Below are 15,504 nucleotides of genomic sequence, written 5' to 3'. Positions count from 1 at the left end.
AAAGAGTCATTAATCAAAGGGATTAAATGAATATACTTCTGTTATTTGTCAAAACAGCTGACCTTTGACTCTGATACACATATATGATGACTACCTTTTCCAGAGAAAGGCAGATATAATTGCATATGAGTATACTGGAAATGATGTTCACAAATAACTACTCTCTTGGAATGTGGCTTTTTTGGACCAAACAATGCACTGCAGTTAACTGGGTGTAGCACATAGTTATCTAACCAACAGCCATTTCCCCCTCTTCCCTACTTAGAGAACCCAAAGCATTCACGATGGCAGTGTGCCAGTCCCCAGGGATTAATCATGACCCTCTTTGCTAGATACTCACTTTTCCCAGCCACCCCTGCAACTTGGGATGGCGCTGTCCCCCAGCTCTGGTCAACAAGATGTAAGATAGAGTTAGCTGGGGATCGGAACATCCGAAAGAAAAAACCCCTCACTGCCCTTTCCTTTCTGCTTTGGTTGTTAGTGTAAGGATGTGATGCCTAGAGCTGCAGCAGCCATCTTTAAGGCCATGAGGTGACAAACACAAGGAGGAGAAGCTAACATGATTATAGGAATCATGAACTCCTCAGGAAATGCTTCACTGGGCAGCTGAAGAAGAAGTGAAGGTCCTCTCTATCTGTCTTGCTTGTAAGGCTTCAACTGATTAATTGGATCAAATCCAGCCTGAGGAGTTCGTCAAAGTTGCCGGTTCGTTTCCTGAGGAGTTCATTGGACATCTTCCTTGGAGTTGACAGTTTGTTGACAGCTCTACAGAATTTGGACTCGTGCATACCCACAGTTATTTTAAAATATAAAAATTATATAAATTAGGGCTTCTTTCTCACAGTTTTACAACCTGCTTTTTTCTCAACACATAATACATATTTTATGTCACTATTTTTTGAATCATAATTTATAATGGTTCTGTATAATTCCACAGAATGAATGAATGCACACTTTGTCAGTAATGAAGGTAGTTTCTAATGTTTTGCTATTCACTGTGGGAATACACTTATACAAAAATATTTATACACATCTTAAATGATTTCCTTTGGTTAAGTGGAATTGCTGGGTTTACTTCTGTACTTCTATTACTTTTAATTCTTTCATTTTTCCAAACTGCATTCTAAGGAGATATGAATTTTCTATATTCCCACCAGCATTACATGAAAATGTATTTTCTTATATTCTCTCAAACACTGGATAATTTTTGAAAAAATCCTTGCCAACCGATGGACAAAATTTTGCCTACTTTTAAAGATTTTCCTCTTTCCGCACTGTTAAACTACCTATCAACTGTAATTTTTTGCTGCTTGTCAGTAAGCCTCTCTCCAGCAGCAATCCCCTCACCAATTTCTAATTTGGGGCTGGAATTCAGATAAAATTTATGGAGCCCTGGGTTAGGTAGTGTTCTAGTTTCCTGATGCTGCTGGAATGCAAAACACCAGCAATGGATTGGCCTTTATAAAAGGGGGTTTATTTGGTTACACAGTTACAGTCTTCAGGCCATAACGTGTACAAGGTAATGCATCAACAATCGGGTACCTTCACTAGAAGATGGCCAATGGCGTCTGGAAAACCTCTGTTAGGTGGGAAGGCACGTGGCTGGCGTCTGCTCCAAGTTCTGGTTTCAAAATGGCAGTGATGGTTAGGTTCATGTGTCAACTTGGCCAGGTGACCCAGCTGTCTGGTCAAGCAAACACTGGCCTAACAATTGCTGTGAGGACGTTTCAGGCTGGCTGATAAACCAACAGGCTGGTTTATTGGATCATCAGTCAATTGACTGCAGCTGTGACTGATGACTCATCAAAGGGCGTGCCTTCCACAATGAGAAAATGCAATTGGCTGGATTTGATCCAATTAATCAGTTGAAGACTTATAAGCAAGACAGATAGAAGACCTTCACTTCTTCTTCAGCTGCCCAGTAAAGCATTTCCTGAGGAGTTCATCGAAGTTGCTGGTTTGTTTCCTAAGGAGCTCATCTAACACGTTCGTCAAAGATCCCATTTCATTGCCTGAGGAGTTTGTCAAAGTTGCCGGTTCGTTTCCTGAGGAGTTCATTGGACATCTTCCTTGGAGTTGACAGTTTGTTGACAGCTCTACAGAATTTGGACTCGTGCGTACCCACAGTTGCATGAGTCACTTTTACAATTTGATAATCAGAAACACCTCTCATTGATTCTGTTTCCCTAGAGAACCCTAACTAATACAATGGCTTTCTTCCAGGATGTTCCTCTCTAGGCTTTGGCTCCTCAAAAATGTCACTCTTAATTGCTCTTGGGGCGTTTGTCCCCTTAGCTTCTCCGAAGCAAAAGTCTGCTTTCAACGGCCATCTTCAAACTGTCTCTCATCTGCAGCTGCTCTCTCATCTTCTGTGCATTCTTCAAAGTGTCCCTCTTGGCTGTAGCTCTTCTTCAAAATGTCACTCTCAGCTGCACAGAGTTCCTTCTGTTTGTCAGTTCATTTATATGGCTCCAGTGATGTAATTTAGACCTACCCTGAATGGGTGGGGTAACACCTCCATGAAAATTATCCAATCAGAGTCATCACCCACAGTTGGGTGGGTCGCATCTCCATGGAAACACTCAAAGAATTACAGTCTAATCAACACTGATACTTCTGCCCACACAAGAGTACATCAAAGATAATGGCATTTTGGGGAACATAATACATTCACACTGGCACAGGTAGGTACTACTGAAATACAAAGGTAAGGCTGCCCTAAAGAACTAAAAATCTAGTAAGGAGTCGAGTGACCAGGCAAGTCGAGTAGCCATAACAAATGACTGAATATAAGAAGGGTACAAAGAATAGAGGCTCTAAGAGAGCAGCTGGAAAGCCCTGATACAATCTCCTTTCCTTCTCAAACCTTTCCACTATGCCCTCTGCAAACCTAGTTCTATATAACACTTTCCACCCATCCTACCCTCCCAATTCCTAAACTTTATCCACACAAAGCATACTCTGGCCTGCCCCTCAGAAACCTGGCTCACCTCCCAAGAGATCTCATTCACCTGGAGCACCCTCGAGAGGAAACCACTTCTTCTGAATCTCTTATACTTTAGCCTGGGAGGTGGGGTCTGCATTCTCCTTGATCCCTAAGGCTGCTTTACCCATCATAATTCTTTCACCTTCAGTAACAATATCACCTGCTTTGGAGAGGATGCCAATCTGATATACAGTATCTACGTCCTCGCATCTATGTCATTCACTACTGTGTGAATTCTCAATATTTACTGAAGGCTCTAGCATCCTAAATCCTGCTACCATCCTGGTGTCTTCAAAGTACAATGTAGTAGGTCATTCAATAGTAAGCATCTTTAATTCCTCATTGTGTTGGACACAGTCAGTTTCTTCTCCAGCATCCTTTCCACCACTCCCCAACTGGACTGACCCTAACCCAGGAACAGGCCCGGACTGGCCGAAGCGAATCAGAATAACACCATCCTCCTTGCCACAGGGGTGGGCAATCACCTATACTGAAGCCAATCAGGGCATGATATTTCCCTGGCCAGAGTGATTATTCAAGGGTGAATGGGTGTATCAGTTGGTCCAGTCAGAGTGAAGTCCAGGAATTGATACCAATGGTCAAGAGAAGCCTGCTCTCTTCTTCCTTTTTATTGTGGTAACATATATACAAAATAAAATTTCCCATTTTAACCATACATTTCAGTAGCATTAATTACTTCACAATGTTGTGCTACATTCACCACCATCCATTACCAAACATTTTCCATCACCCATTGAACATCAAACTCTCATTTCTCCGTCTCCCCAGTCTATTTTCTGTCTCGATGAGTTTGCGTAGTTATTTCATATAAGAGAAATCATACAGTGTTTCCTTTTGTGTCTGGCTTATTTCACTCAACATATCTTCAAGGTTGATCCATGTGGTCACATGTATTAATTTCATTCTTTTTTATGGCTAATATTCCACTGTATGCATTTACCTCATTTTGTTTACTCACCCATTTGTCCAGACACTTGGGTTATTTCCATCTTTGGGCAATTGTGAATAATGCTGCAATGAACACTGGTATACAAATATCTTTCAAGTCTCTATTTCAATTCTTTTGGGTGTATACCTAGATATGGGATTGCTGGGACATATGGTAATTCTATGTTTAACTTTCTGAGCAATCACCAAATTGTTTTCCAGTTTTACATTTTACATTCTCACCAACAAGGTATGAGGGTTCCAATTTCTCAGCATTCTTGCTGACACTTATTTTCCATTTTAAAACAAATAATGGTCATCCTGGTAGGTGTGAAGTGGTATCTCATTGTGGTTTTGATTTGCATTTCTCTAAAGGCTAATGATACTGAGCATCTTTTCACGTGCTTATTGACCATTTGTATATCTTCTTTGGAGAAATGTCTATTCAAATCCTTGGCCCATTTCTTAATTGGGTTGTTTGTCTTTTTTATGTTTCTCTTCCTCTTGTGGTATAAGGATGTGATCTCCGCAACTGTTACTGCCAAGCCATATCCGGCTCCAGGAGGGGAGCCAAGAAAGAAGCAGCTAAACTAAAGAAGGCCATTAGCAAGAATATTACAGAGAATGGATCCCCTTGTTATGTCATGACCTGTGGTTCAAACTGAACCTAAAGTCCACCTATCTCTTGACTTTCATGAGCCCATAAATCCCCTTTATCATTTAGCCAATTTGTTAATGGCTTGCTACTCTGCAATTGGAAGAACTCTAACAGACTGTCTCTACAAATCCAATGATCTTGACTTCCACTACCCTTTCAACCACTCACTCCAATGGCCACTTACCCTAGGTCCTGTCTTCTTCTGTATCCTTTGTAGTTTTAATCTCAAATGCACTATTTTCTCCAACTACAACTCTGAGATCTCCAACCATCTCATTTCTTCTTCAACATCATTGAGACTCTGCCCCTTAATGAATTTCCATAATCTCTCAATCCAATAGCTCCCTCTTCTCTATTCATTCCTTCTCCTCCACAAATCTCCAACTCATTACTATTCCAGCTGTCTTTTTCTGGCTCAGTCATCCAGGTGACTACTTCTGGAAGGAAAAGGAAATCACTACCTTGTGTTTTGGCCCCATCACAAATTCATGATCTCCCAATGCAACCAGCCTCCATGCAGCTCAGCAAGTCCATGTGCTGAACACACAGCTGATGCTTAGTAAATGCTTGTCAAGTATTTCGTAATGGGCCCCCAGTAAGCCATCTCCCATCTCTCACACGACTTATTTCAAACCTTCCCTACTTTCTCAAGCCACCTCCTCCTATTTCCTCTCTTAGCGAATCAAATCACCTCACCTTCTACTTCAGGGTGAAAATAAAATTCCAATACATGGGAATTCTCTCACCTTAATCCCCACCTATCTCCCTATTGACTTACTAGTATCGGTGCTCATCCTTAAGCCTTCTCTTTCACCCAGATATCCACTCATTCTACAAATATATGAGTGCCTGGAGCATCCCAGGCACAGTGCTCTGCTTGGCCCTGAGAATACAAGTGGGGACAAGGGAAAGGGCATAAAGGACAGAGGCAACAGCCTGAGCAAAGAGGACATAGGATGCCTTTGAAGATATGAAAGCTAATACGTGTGGATGGTACAGATGGCTATATTGAGCACCTTTTCAATGCTCATTGGCCATTGGTGTATCTTCTTTGGAGGACTGTTTATTCAAGTCCATTGCATATTTTAATTGGGTTGTTAGTCTTCATTGTTGAGTTGGAGTTCTTTATATATTCCTGTTATTAAACTCTTATTAGATATATGATTTACAAATATTTTTTCCCATTCTGTGGTTTGTCTTTTCACTGTCTTGCAGTGTCCTTTTTTGCATGAAAGTTTGTAACTTTGACAAAGTCTAATTTGTCTTTTTCCTTCGTTGACTACCTCTTCTAGGTTTTTCATGTATTATTTGGTTTTCTCTTTCCTTTCAAGATGTACCCTTCCTAATTATATTGAGACTAATATTAGAATAGATATGCAATCACTAGTCACATGCTAGGTGGGGAGAGCGGAGAGGAGAAAGGATAGGCGGTTGTCAGATAATACATATTATGATGTCTGAATCACCTATATCCAGTAAAAACTGTTCAGTCTAGTTCCTGTTATTTATGATTAAAAGAGATAGTACAGGAAATGAAGAACAGTCCTCCAACATGTTTTTGTGAAGGGTATTATCTTCTCTCCTTGCACTACTTCTCTATAAAGCAGATAGAAACACTAAAAACTCAGCTGATGGCATAACCCCTCTTATTTGGCAAAGTGTCAAAAGTGGGCTACAGCTAGGGGAAAGGAGAAGAAAAAAATCAGATAAACCACATCTCCAAAATCAACTTCTCTGTGTTGCAACGACATCTGTAATGTGGCCCTTCCCCCGGTCTAGTAACTAAACACTTGTGAGGAACGTATTACCTCTTCCTCTCCATTTCTTCAAACCTACTGATCATTTATGGATATAAAAGGGGGAAAATACCACCTACTTCTTCCTGTTGGCAAGATTAAAGGACACTTATTTTATTTAACGCTCTGTGCCAGGCCTGTTCTATTTTACAAGTATTAACATAACAACCCAATCATTCCAATAACCCAATGAGGAAGATTCCATTGTCCTTTGTAGATGGGGAAACTGAGATACAGAGGGATAAGTTGCTCAAGATTACTGGCAAGTATATGGCAAAAAGGATTCAAATCCAAGCAGGCTGGTCTGAGCACCCATACTCTAGCCTTCCCTATGCTGCCTCTCCAATCGTTGCTAACATCATCACTGTTATTTCTGTTATACAATCTACAATCCATTTCCCTTCCAGGAAGCTTTCCCCAACCAGTGACTACAGAATGTCATTTACAGCCCATAAAGTTCATTTGTGCCTCCCCTGGGATCCATGAAGCCCTGGCGTCGCCAAGGGCATTTACTGATCCAGTGAGTGAAGATGGGCCCGGCCAGGAAGGTTCTTTCCCTCACCCAGCACAGAGGCAGAGGAGACCGCTGATAAATGTCTGGCGGGAAGAGATGAAAATATCTGAGAATGAGGGCAGAGGTGTCTTAGAGTGAGGGGTGTAGAGCCAGCCCTCTATTCCTTGGAAGCTTCGAAGATCCGAAAGGTGGTGCAAAAGTGGCCACAGGAAGCAGCCTCGACCTGGAGACACTGGACAACACCTGTGGCAGGTGACCGGGCTTAATTCCGAATCTCAAAGATTAGCTCTTTTTAAAAATCACACAACTTTGGAAGTCACTGCACCAAGTCACAAAGCAACTCAGCGCCTCTGTTCTCGATCTACCAAACTGTGAGCGGAAGCAGAAGAGACCTCTGCCACTCTCCCCGGGCCAGTAAGTGCTTCCTTATATCTGACCTCCATCCCGCCTGCTGCAGCTTTAGCGGTTCCCCTGGTTCTGGGTCCTCTTTGCACCTGGAAAATAGCCCCGCCCTCACTAAACGTGAAACTCACCAGGACTAAGTAAGGGGGATATCCTGAGGGGCCTCGCGGGGTTTTAGTGTGAGGGGTGGGAGCCGTTAACTACATTGTCTTTCAGTTCCGGGACAAAAAGCGCGCTCGAAAAGCTCTGAGTCACCAACCGCCGTCAAGGACCGGAAGCCACCGCCCCGGCATCCGGTTCCAGTTGGAGAGCGGCGTTTTCCCGAGCCCGAGGGCGGGCGCGGACTACAGCTCCCGGCATGCTCCGAGGCCACCGGCCTTAACCCTTTAAGGACCGGGCCGCGCTGCGCCCCGCCCCCACCCCTTCCCTGGACCCTGCAGGGTAAGTTTTCGCGGACTGGGGAGGGGCTCCTTCCTTTATTTCAGGCTTAGGTGTGTGTTTGTGTGGCGGGGGTGGGTGGGTGTATTCTACCCGAAAGGAATGAGTCCTAATTTTCCTAAAATGGGACCACTTGCGGTTGTGAGATTCAGACGTTTTTTTTGCAATCCATCAATGCTCTGAAGCCCAAGACCCAAGTGGAATCACTGCTGTCTTTCCCAGAATTCTTCCTAAACCCTCCCCTTCTTCCCCCAGGTCAAAACTAGCCATCAACTTGTCCCATCTTCCAAATGTCCCCAGCTTTGACTCTTCCCCAGGGCCCCCAGCAAGGCTTGTGACCTGGCACCTGTAAGGGCTTTTATTACCCCTCTGGTTGGGGGATGAGTACTCTTGGAGCCCATGGAATTACTCTCCCACATCCTACTGGATTCGAGAAGGCCCTTTGCCGCCCAGAGCCAGTTCCCCTCTCCCAGGTGCCACCATGGTCCCAGCAAGGTCGGCAAGCATCCCAGTTTGTCTGACTTGAATGCAGTTTGTCTGACTTGAATGACCATAGGCTTGTGGAAAAGGGCTCCTTCCTTGGGTGTATGAGTGGTGGATATTAAACCTGATCCTTGTCTCCACCCCCACCCCAAAACAACACTGGTCAGAAGGCAAGGACGTTGGGGGTGGGGGCGCGGATGCCACACTTTCCTCACTATTCCTACTTTTTATATTATGCACAGTTCCAGTTCTGGGCTGGGTGATGGCCAGGGACTACAGGTGCTGGGGATTAGGTTGTGGGGTCAGCTACGTGCCCCCTCCCCCGTGGAGAGAGGGGGGTGGAAGGGCTGCTTGTTTTTCACCTTTCTCTGCCCAGTCCCCACTTTAATTTATCCCAGCTCACAATGCCCCCTTCCCTGCTTCAGCCTTCCAGAGTCTAAAGCTGCTAGAAAAAAGGGCTACCCTGAGTCAGGGGAATGGGGGCCTGGAATGCCTGGAACTTCTTCTTTGCCACTGGCATGCATCCTATCCTCACCCTGGAGGTTAACTCCACCATCCTGGACAGTCTCTGACTTCCTCCCCCTGCCCCGAACGGGAACATTGTTTCAGCCAGTGTTTGGGGAGGGGTGGACAGAGCCAGGAAGACCTTGGGGCAGGAGTCACGAACCTTAGTAGGCCAGGGGAGTGAGGGCAGGCAGGCATATCTCTCCTCTACCTCACCCTCACCACTGCCAACTGGCTTCCTGCCCCTGCCCCCGCCCCCTTGACATCCCAGACTCCCTGGCTATTTAAACAGAGATGGATGCCCCCATCGACACACTGTCCTTTGGCCACCGGACATCATGCCTCCCAAGAAGGAAGTTCCCGTGAAGAAACCACTGGGGCCTTCTATCCCCAAGCCTGCTGCCAAGCCTGCAGCAGGGGCCCCTCCAGCCAATCCTCCAGCAGAGGCCCTTTCAGCCAAGCCCAAGGTTGAGCTAGTTGTCCCTACTGCCTCTAAAGCACCCCTGGAGCCCCCCATCGACCTCTCCAAAGTGGTGGTGAGTCCTCAGAAAGTGAGGGTAGCATTTGGAGTGGGTGGTATGAGGGTGGGATACAGCCTAGGGGTTTAGAGTGTGTGTAAAAGATAGAGAATCAATGAGTACTGGAATGAGATTGGGGTTTCCCTTGGTCCCCTATTTGGAAGCATCCAGACTTATGTCTCTGCTGTTGTCTTTGCTGTTCTCTCTAACCTATAACACATGTGTGAATGTTCATGTGCAAGCTGCATGCAGGTATGCAGACACGCTTACACTCACTGACTCCTTGCTGGAGGTAGGGACTGTAGGATGGGAACATCTGGGCTCTGAGAACAGTTTTGAGGTGAAGGGTGATTGCTGCTGATTGCCCTGGCTTGCTGTTCAACTCAAAAGGCCCTAGCTTTGAACCCTAGGAGGAGACGCTGAAGAGGACAGACTTGTTAGACAATCACAGCTGGGGGCCGGGGGTAAATTTAGCCTTTGTTCAGCCCCCAGTTATGTGAGGGATGCAGGGCTCAGGGCAGTGGAGGGAGGGGAACAGGTGGCATGGGATTAACCCTGTTCCCAGGAAACCCTCCCCCCCATAATTCCTCCCCTTGGGATTCTCCCAAGGCCCAGAGCTGGGAATGGGACTGAGGTGGCTGGGCTTCAAGCCTGGTCCCTTTCGGCCCCTCCCCAAAGTGGCTGCCAGTTGGTTGGGAGGAGTGCTGGAAGGGATTTAATAAACCCTGTCATCCCTCCTCACCTGCTCTTTTCTTCCACAGATCGAGTTTAACAAGGATCAGCTGGAGGGTGAGGAGAAGCTGGGCCACTAAGCCCACTGTCCAACCCCAAGCCCCTGTTTAGATCCTCTATTCTCTTAACTCCAGTCTCGACCTTGAAGCCTCCCACACTAGTCCTTTTTGTGTCCCTTGTTTCTGCCCAGCTTAGCCCATAGATTCAGAACCTCCCCTCTCTCTGGTGATGGGAGCCCTGGTCAACATGGACCCCTCTCTATAACCTCAGAATTCAAGGAGGCCTTCGAGCTGTTTGACCGAGTAGGGGATGGCAAGATCCTGTACGGCCAGTGTGGGGATGTGATGAGGGCTCTGGGCCAGAACCCCACCAACGCCGAGGTGCTCAGGGTGCTGGGGTACCCCAAAAGTGATGGTGAGGAGATGCCTGCAACATTCTGGGTTTTCAAGTTGATGGTGGAACTCAGGAATGTTGATAATTTGGCAAAGGATGCTGGGTGGGTCTCCAAACTTCAAAAACCATCAAACACAGGGGAAGAAAAACATTCTGAAATGTTGAACAGGGGGGAAGTGGATCAAAGCCTTCCTGGTAGGGATGGGAGCTGGATCCTAGATGACACCACTGTGACCTTTCCTTCACCTCTCTGTAACCTCCAGAGCTGAAGTCCCGGCGTGTGGACTTCGAGACTTTCCTGCCCATGCTCCAGGCAGTGGCCAAGAACCGGGACCGAGGCACATATGAAGACTACTTGGAGGGGCTTCGGGTGTTTGACAAGGAGGGGAACGGCAAAGTCATGGGAGCAGAGCTCAGACATGTCCTCACCACCCTAGGTGAGGCAAGGATCAGAACTCTTGTGGGATGGAAAGGTTGGCCAAGTAGGGAGGGAATTTCTGTCCTGCCATCATGGCAGCAGACAGGTCAGAGCCATGGGGGGCAGAATCTGAAGGGCTTCCTCCTGCAGAGGCTAAAGGAAAGGGGCAGAGTAAAGGGGATGAAGTGGGAGACCTGAGTTTCCATTTTGGAAGAGATGCCTGTGCTCTGTGATCTGGTTCAAGTCTCTTAACCCTCAGGAATTCATTTCCCTTGCTTATCCAAGCTTTCACCAGTACCGAGGCCCTTTGCTAATGAGAACAGTAATACATACAAGGCATTGCCATTGCAGAGGGAAGATTCCCTTGGGGTAGTTGCGGGGAACTGGGTTGGTGAGGGAGGACAGGCAGGGGCTAAGACGCTGTGTCTGGGGTTCAGGAGAGAGGATGACCGAGGAGGAGGTGGAGACTGTTCTGGCAGGACATGAGGACAGCAACGGCTGCATCAGCTATGAGGGTGAGGGGCCAGAGGAGCAGAAGGGAGAGGGAAGGGGGGCCCAGCGCGTGCCGGGTGTGGGGTGGGGGAGGGGGTGGCTAGGGTCTGGGTTATCTAAGGACCTGCTTCTGAAGCCCCTATTGCCCCCTGTCTCTGCAGCCTTCCTGAAGCACATCCTAAGCGTCTGAGCTTCCAAGGTAGGGCACCCCACCCATCCTTGAGAAGCAGGTCTCCTTCCCTTCCCACAGTCAGCGCAGAAAAGCAAGGAAATGTGTTCTCCTGCCCTGTTGCTGTGCGTGCGCCAGGACTTGGCAACTTGCTTCTTTTTCCACAGATCCCGTGGGGCCGGACACCGGCCACCCCCGCACCCCCCGACGGAAGCATGTTTCTGCTACTAGGAGGCCACCTATGTTTCCAAATAAAGAGACGGTTCCTCCCTTGGCCTCAGACTGTTGTTTTCTTCAGGGGTGGGGAGCGAGGGAAGGGAGGGCTCACCCTCTCCTTTCCAAAATCTGACATCCTCTTATCTTTCTGCTGCTCGGAAGAGCAGATTCATCGTGCCCCACCCACACCCTTCTTCCGCGATTTCCGTGCCCCAGGTAGGGCTATTTTGGAGAAAGGAGCAGCCGCGGGTCCCCGCCTACCTCATTACTAATGTAGCAATGTCATCTGCATAAACCCCGGCCAGTGTTCCTATTGGCTAAGTCAGCTAAGGGTGACGTCATTGGGACGTACTAAGACTAGGGTTGGGCCTGTAGTAGGAGCCATTACTGCAGGAAAAGGTCCCGCAGAGCTGAGCAGTTAAGATGGTGGGGCTCGGAACCTGGGAGGATGAGCGGGATTTGGGGCGAGAGGCGGGAAGTCTGGGTGGATGTAGAAAATAGCGGGTAGGGGGCAAAGGAGACCTGAGGGCCCGAACGATTAAAGGTGGGGTTGTTAAGTCTGGGGTTCTGTCCTGCTGGGAAGCGAGGCCCCGGCATGGAAGTAGGAGTTTGTGGTTCAGTGTTTGTGGGACTGGGATAGAAGCTGGGGGACTGGAGTTCAGATGCTGACCGCTCCCCTCTTCTCTGAGCAGTGCGACTTCACCGAGGACCAGACTGCAGGTGAGTCAACTCTGACTCCTGTTGAGGTCACCCTTAGAAAGAGGGACATCCCCTCCAGTCCCTCCCCCGTAACCCCCCAATATGTCATGCTTTCATCACCCCCTGAGAGGGACCCCCTGGCTCCTCTTCTTCCTCCTCCTTCCTCCTTCTGGATCCTCCATTTTCTTTTCTTCCTCCCTCCTCTTCCACTCTAGATCTGAGCCCCAAGCACTGGGTGAGTTTTAGGTGGTGTGGTATGTGAAACTCCTTGGTCAGCTAATGCCTGCTGTGTGTGGGGTTTGGAGTAGGTGTATTAAGCTGCCAGCGCTCCTCTGTCCCTTAATCTGCTGCTTCTGCCTTTCTCTCCTCTTGTAATAACTGCTCCCCTCCCCCAGCTTGGAATTGCAAAGATTGTGAAGAACAGTGACCTGATATTTTTTTGGAGATGGAGACGGGGTTTGCTAAGGATACGACTTTGTAGCTCTACCCTCCCAAAGGTCCCTTTCTGTATGGGAGGGTTGGGAGGTGGCAGGCTGGGATGACCCCGGTCCCAGACTGCTGCTCCCACTTCCTTATAAGGACAGGACCCAGACTGGGCGGTGGCAAATTCCTGCCTTGAGTAGTGTAGTAGTGAGGAGGCCCGACAAGCTTGCTGCTGGTGGAGGGGGATGTGTGAATGGATGCTACCACTCCACCGAGGGAGAGGAAGGCTATATCTTTATGTGGGACACCTGAGTTGGAAGGGAAACTGGATCCCTCTTAGCAAACTCAGCTTACAGTGTAACAGATAGCTGGTTTCCTCAGGATGATAAAAGTTGAATGGGTGCACTGTGCCATGGAGGTAGGGTTTGGGTTAACTCATGCATGCCCCATGCTGCATTCATCTGCATCTTCAGAGTTCAAGGAGGCCTTCCAGCTGTTTGACCGAACAGGTGATGGCAAGATCCTGTACAGCCAATGTGGGGACGTGATGAGGGCCCTGGGCCAGAACCCCACCAACGCCGAGGTGCTCAAGGTCCTGGGGAACCCCAAAAGCGACGGTGAGGGTCTTCCAGGACTTCTCCTCAGTATGGTAGTAGGTCCACAGTTGACCCAAGAGCTTCCCTTTATCTTTATAGGCCCCCAAACTCAAGGTTTGTCTCAACCAGCAAATCCCACAGATTTCCCTGCTTTGAGAGACCTGTCTGTTGTGATGCCCGCAGTCCTCTCAGACCTGAGGACTCGGGTAATTGCCCCAACCTGACACCGTGTCCCTTCCACCTCATTTATGGCAGAGATGAATGTGAAGGTGCTGGACTTTGAACACTTCCTGCCCATGCTGCAGACTGTGGCTAAGAACAAGGACCAGGGCACCTATGAGGACTATGTTGAAGGTCTAAGGGTGTTTGACAAGGAAGGGAATGGCACAGTCATGGGCGCTGAAATCCGGCATGTCCTGGTCACACTGGGTAAGGCTCTGTGTCCTTGCTCCTTGAGCTGAGGTGCCACCCTGAAACACCTGTCACCCAATTCCAAAAATGCTCGCTCTTTTCCTCTGCAGGTGAGAAGATGACAGAAGAAGAAGTAGAGATGCTGGTGGCAGGACATGAGGACAGCAATGGTTGTATCAACTATGAAGGTGAGGGGTGAATTGACACTTTTGTGGAGGAAGCAGCCATGGGGGGCAGGTCAAGCACAGGAGCATTTGGAGCTTTCCCTATCTCTGGACTTGGCCTCCAAAAGGAGCCAGGAGGCAAAGGGCAGGGCTCAGCCCAGCCCAGGAGTGGGAGGTTAGGGGTATGACAGGACAGCTAGGGGTAACGTGATGTGAAGGGTGGGCATGGAATGGGAAGGAAAATAAATGGATGTGTATTTCCCCACTGCCTGACCCCTTCACCCCATGTCTGTGTCTTGTCTTCACCATTAATGTCTCTTCCTTCCTGCAGCGTTTGTGAGGCATATCCTGTCGGGGTGACGGGCCCATGGGGCGGGTACGGCTCCTCCCAGCCTCTCCTTCTCTAGTTGAACTCCCCAGTGTTTTTCTTCCCAATCTTTGCATTCTAGCCCCTGCCCTTTCCCTACTACCATCTCTGACTTCCTCCTGGCATGTTTCTGCATGGAGCTGACTGGGGAGGGGAGGGACTCCTCAAAGAGGAAGACAGCCTGGGGGTATGGTACCTCCTTAACTTCTCTCCTAGAAAGACTCTGAGGTTTTGCTTATAGGACCCTGGGTGCTGGTGTCTGGGAACTTGACCAGCCTATACGAGTCTTGCTTTAGGGTGCTTCTTTGGCCCTGGAGCATGGTGGTTGGCATTAGGGGGTGGGTCGCTGCCCCATTCTGCTGCTATAGCTGAATAGTCCTTTTCCCTTCCCTGTGCTGGGCAGCTTGGAGGTACCCTAACCCAAAACTCTGTCCTCTTCTCCCGCCAGTGGCTGACAGTAGCTGTAGGTGTAGTAAAGAACTTTTCTGCCTCTGCTGTGTTCTCGCTGCTCAGTGGGATGGGGGACTAACAGCTGATGGGAGGGGACCTAGGGGCAGAGAGAATTGGTGAGACTCGAGGTAGCCACTCTGCAAACTGGCCCCATGGTTGATTGTTGCGGGCATGTTCTCTTAAGCTACCATCATGGTCTCGTAGTCTCCTGACCCCTGGCGTACCCCTCCCCTTAGCCCAGCTCCCTGGCTCATCCCCACCTCTCCTTTCTGCAGAGCTCGTCCGAATGGTGCTGAATGGCTGAGGACAGCCCTTCCAATAACACCAGAGCCCGTGCCTTTCCTGTGTGAGACTGTATCTAGCCTCGAAGGCCTCCTAGGCTCTCTTGTCACAGCACCGTTCCCATCTTGTCTCTCTTGGATAATATTTGCTGACAGCATTCACCAAATAAACTTGCTCTCTGTGCCCAAAATCAGTTCTGCTTTCTTTCCTGAGTAGGGTGAGGGGGGCAGAATATGAGATGGTAATGATTTCTGCCATGAGATGGCATCCAGGGCTGGGAGAAGCTGGGGAAGGGCCTGTCGTAGCCATCTCTGCCTCATTCATCTGTGCTACAAAGGCTACCCCTTCGAGGGCTAGGAAAGCCATAAATCCTTGCAGGACCAAGGCTGGCCAGCCTCACTCCATCCCATATCAGGCTGAGTCCTCTCCCAGCACTCCCACTTCT

General features: G+C 48.4%; 2 protein-coding genes across 4 annotated transcripts; both read left to right on the top strand.

Moving 5' to 3' along the window:
• The first annotated feature begins 7,596 nt into the window (after window positions 1-7,596).
• On the top strand, window positions 7,597-11,725 carry MYL6B (myosin light chain 6B). The gene is made up of 8 exons (XM_037846252.1): window positions 7,597-7,745; window positions 9,022-9,265; window positions 10,009-10,036; window positions 10,250-10,393; window positions 10,636-10,809; window positions 11,228-11,305; window positions 11,444-11,481; window positions 11,619-11,725. Exons 2-7 carry the CDS (start codon window positions 9,068-9,070, stop codon window positions 11,470-11,472), a joined length of 651 nt encoding a protein of 216 aa, XP_037702180.1. The 5' UTR covers window positions 7,597-7,745; window positions 9,022-9,067; the 3' UTR covers window positions 11,473-11,481; window positions 11,619-11,725.
• A 278-nt stretch (window positions 11,726-12,003) lies between these two features.
• Window positions 12,004-15,252, top strand: MYL6 (myosin light chain 6). Of its 3 annotated transcripts, none has more exons than XM_037848283.1 (6): window positions 12,004-12,093; window positions 12,360-12,387; window positions 13,263-13,406; window positions 13,641-13,814; window positions 13,907-13,984; window positions 15,053-15,252. In XM_037848283.1, the coding sequence occupies exons 1-6, from the start codon at window positions 12,091-12,093 to the stop codon at window positions 15,079-15,081; spliced, it is 456 nt and encodes a 151-aa protein (XP_037704211.1). In that variant the 5' UTR covers window positions 12,004-12,090; the 3' UTR covers window positions 15,082-15,252. The 3 variants fall into 3 exon arrangements, with proteins under 3 accessions (XP_037704211.1, XP_037704210.1, XP_037704209.1); XM_037848282.1 differs by lacking the exon at window positions 12,004-12,093 and adding an exon at window positions 14,292-14,336 and having other exon boundaries at window positions 12,145-12,387; XM_037848281.1 differs by lacking the exon at window positions 12,004-12,093 and having other exon boundaries at window positions 12,147-12,387.
• The last annotated feature ends 252 nt before the right edge of the window (window positions 15,253-15,504 follow it).

This window comes from Choloepus didactylus, chromosome 8 (assembly GCF_015220235.1).
Source record: "Choloepus didactylus isolate mChoDid1 chromosome 8, mChoDid1.pri, whole genome shotgun sequence".
In the NCBI taxonomy this organism is placed as follows: domain Eukaryota; kingdom Metazoa; phylum Chordata; class Mammalia; order Pilosa; family Megalonychidae; genus Choloepus; species Choloepus didactylus.
This window is presented reverse-complemented; position numbering and strand designations above follow the sequence as displayed.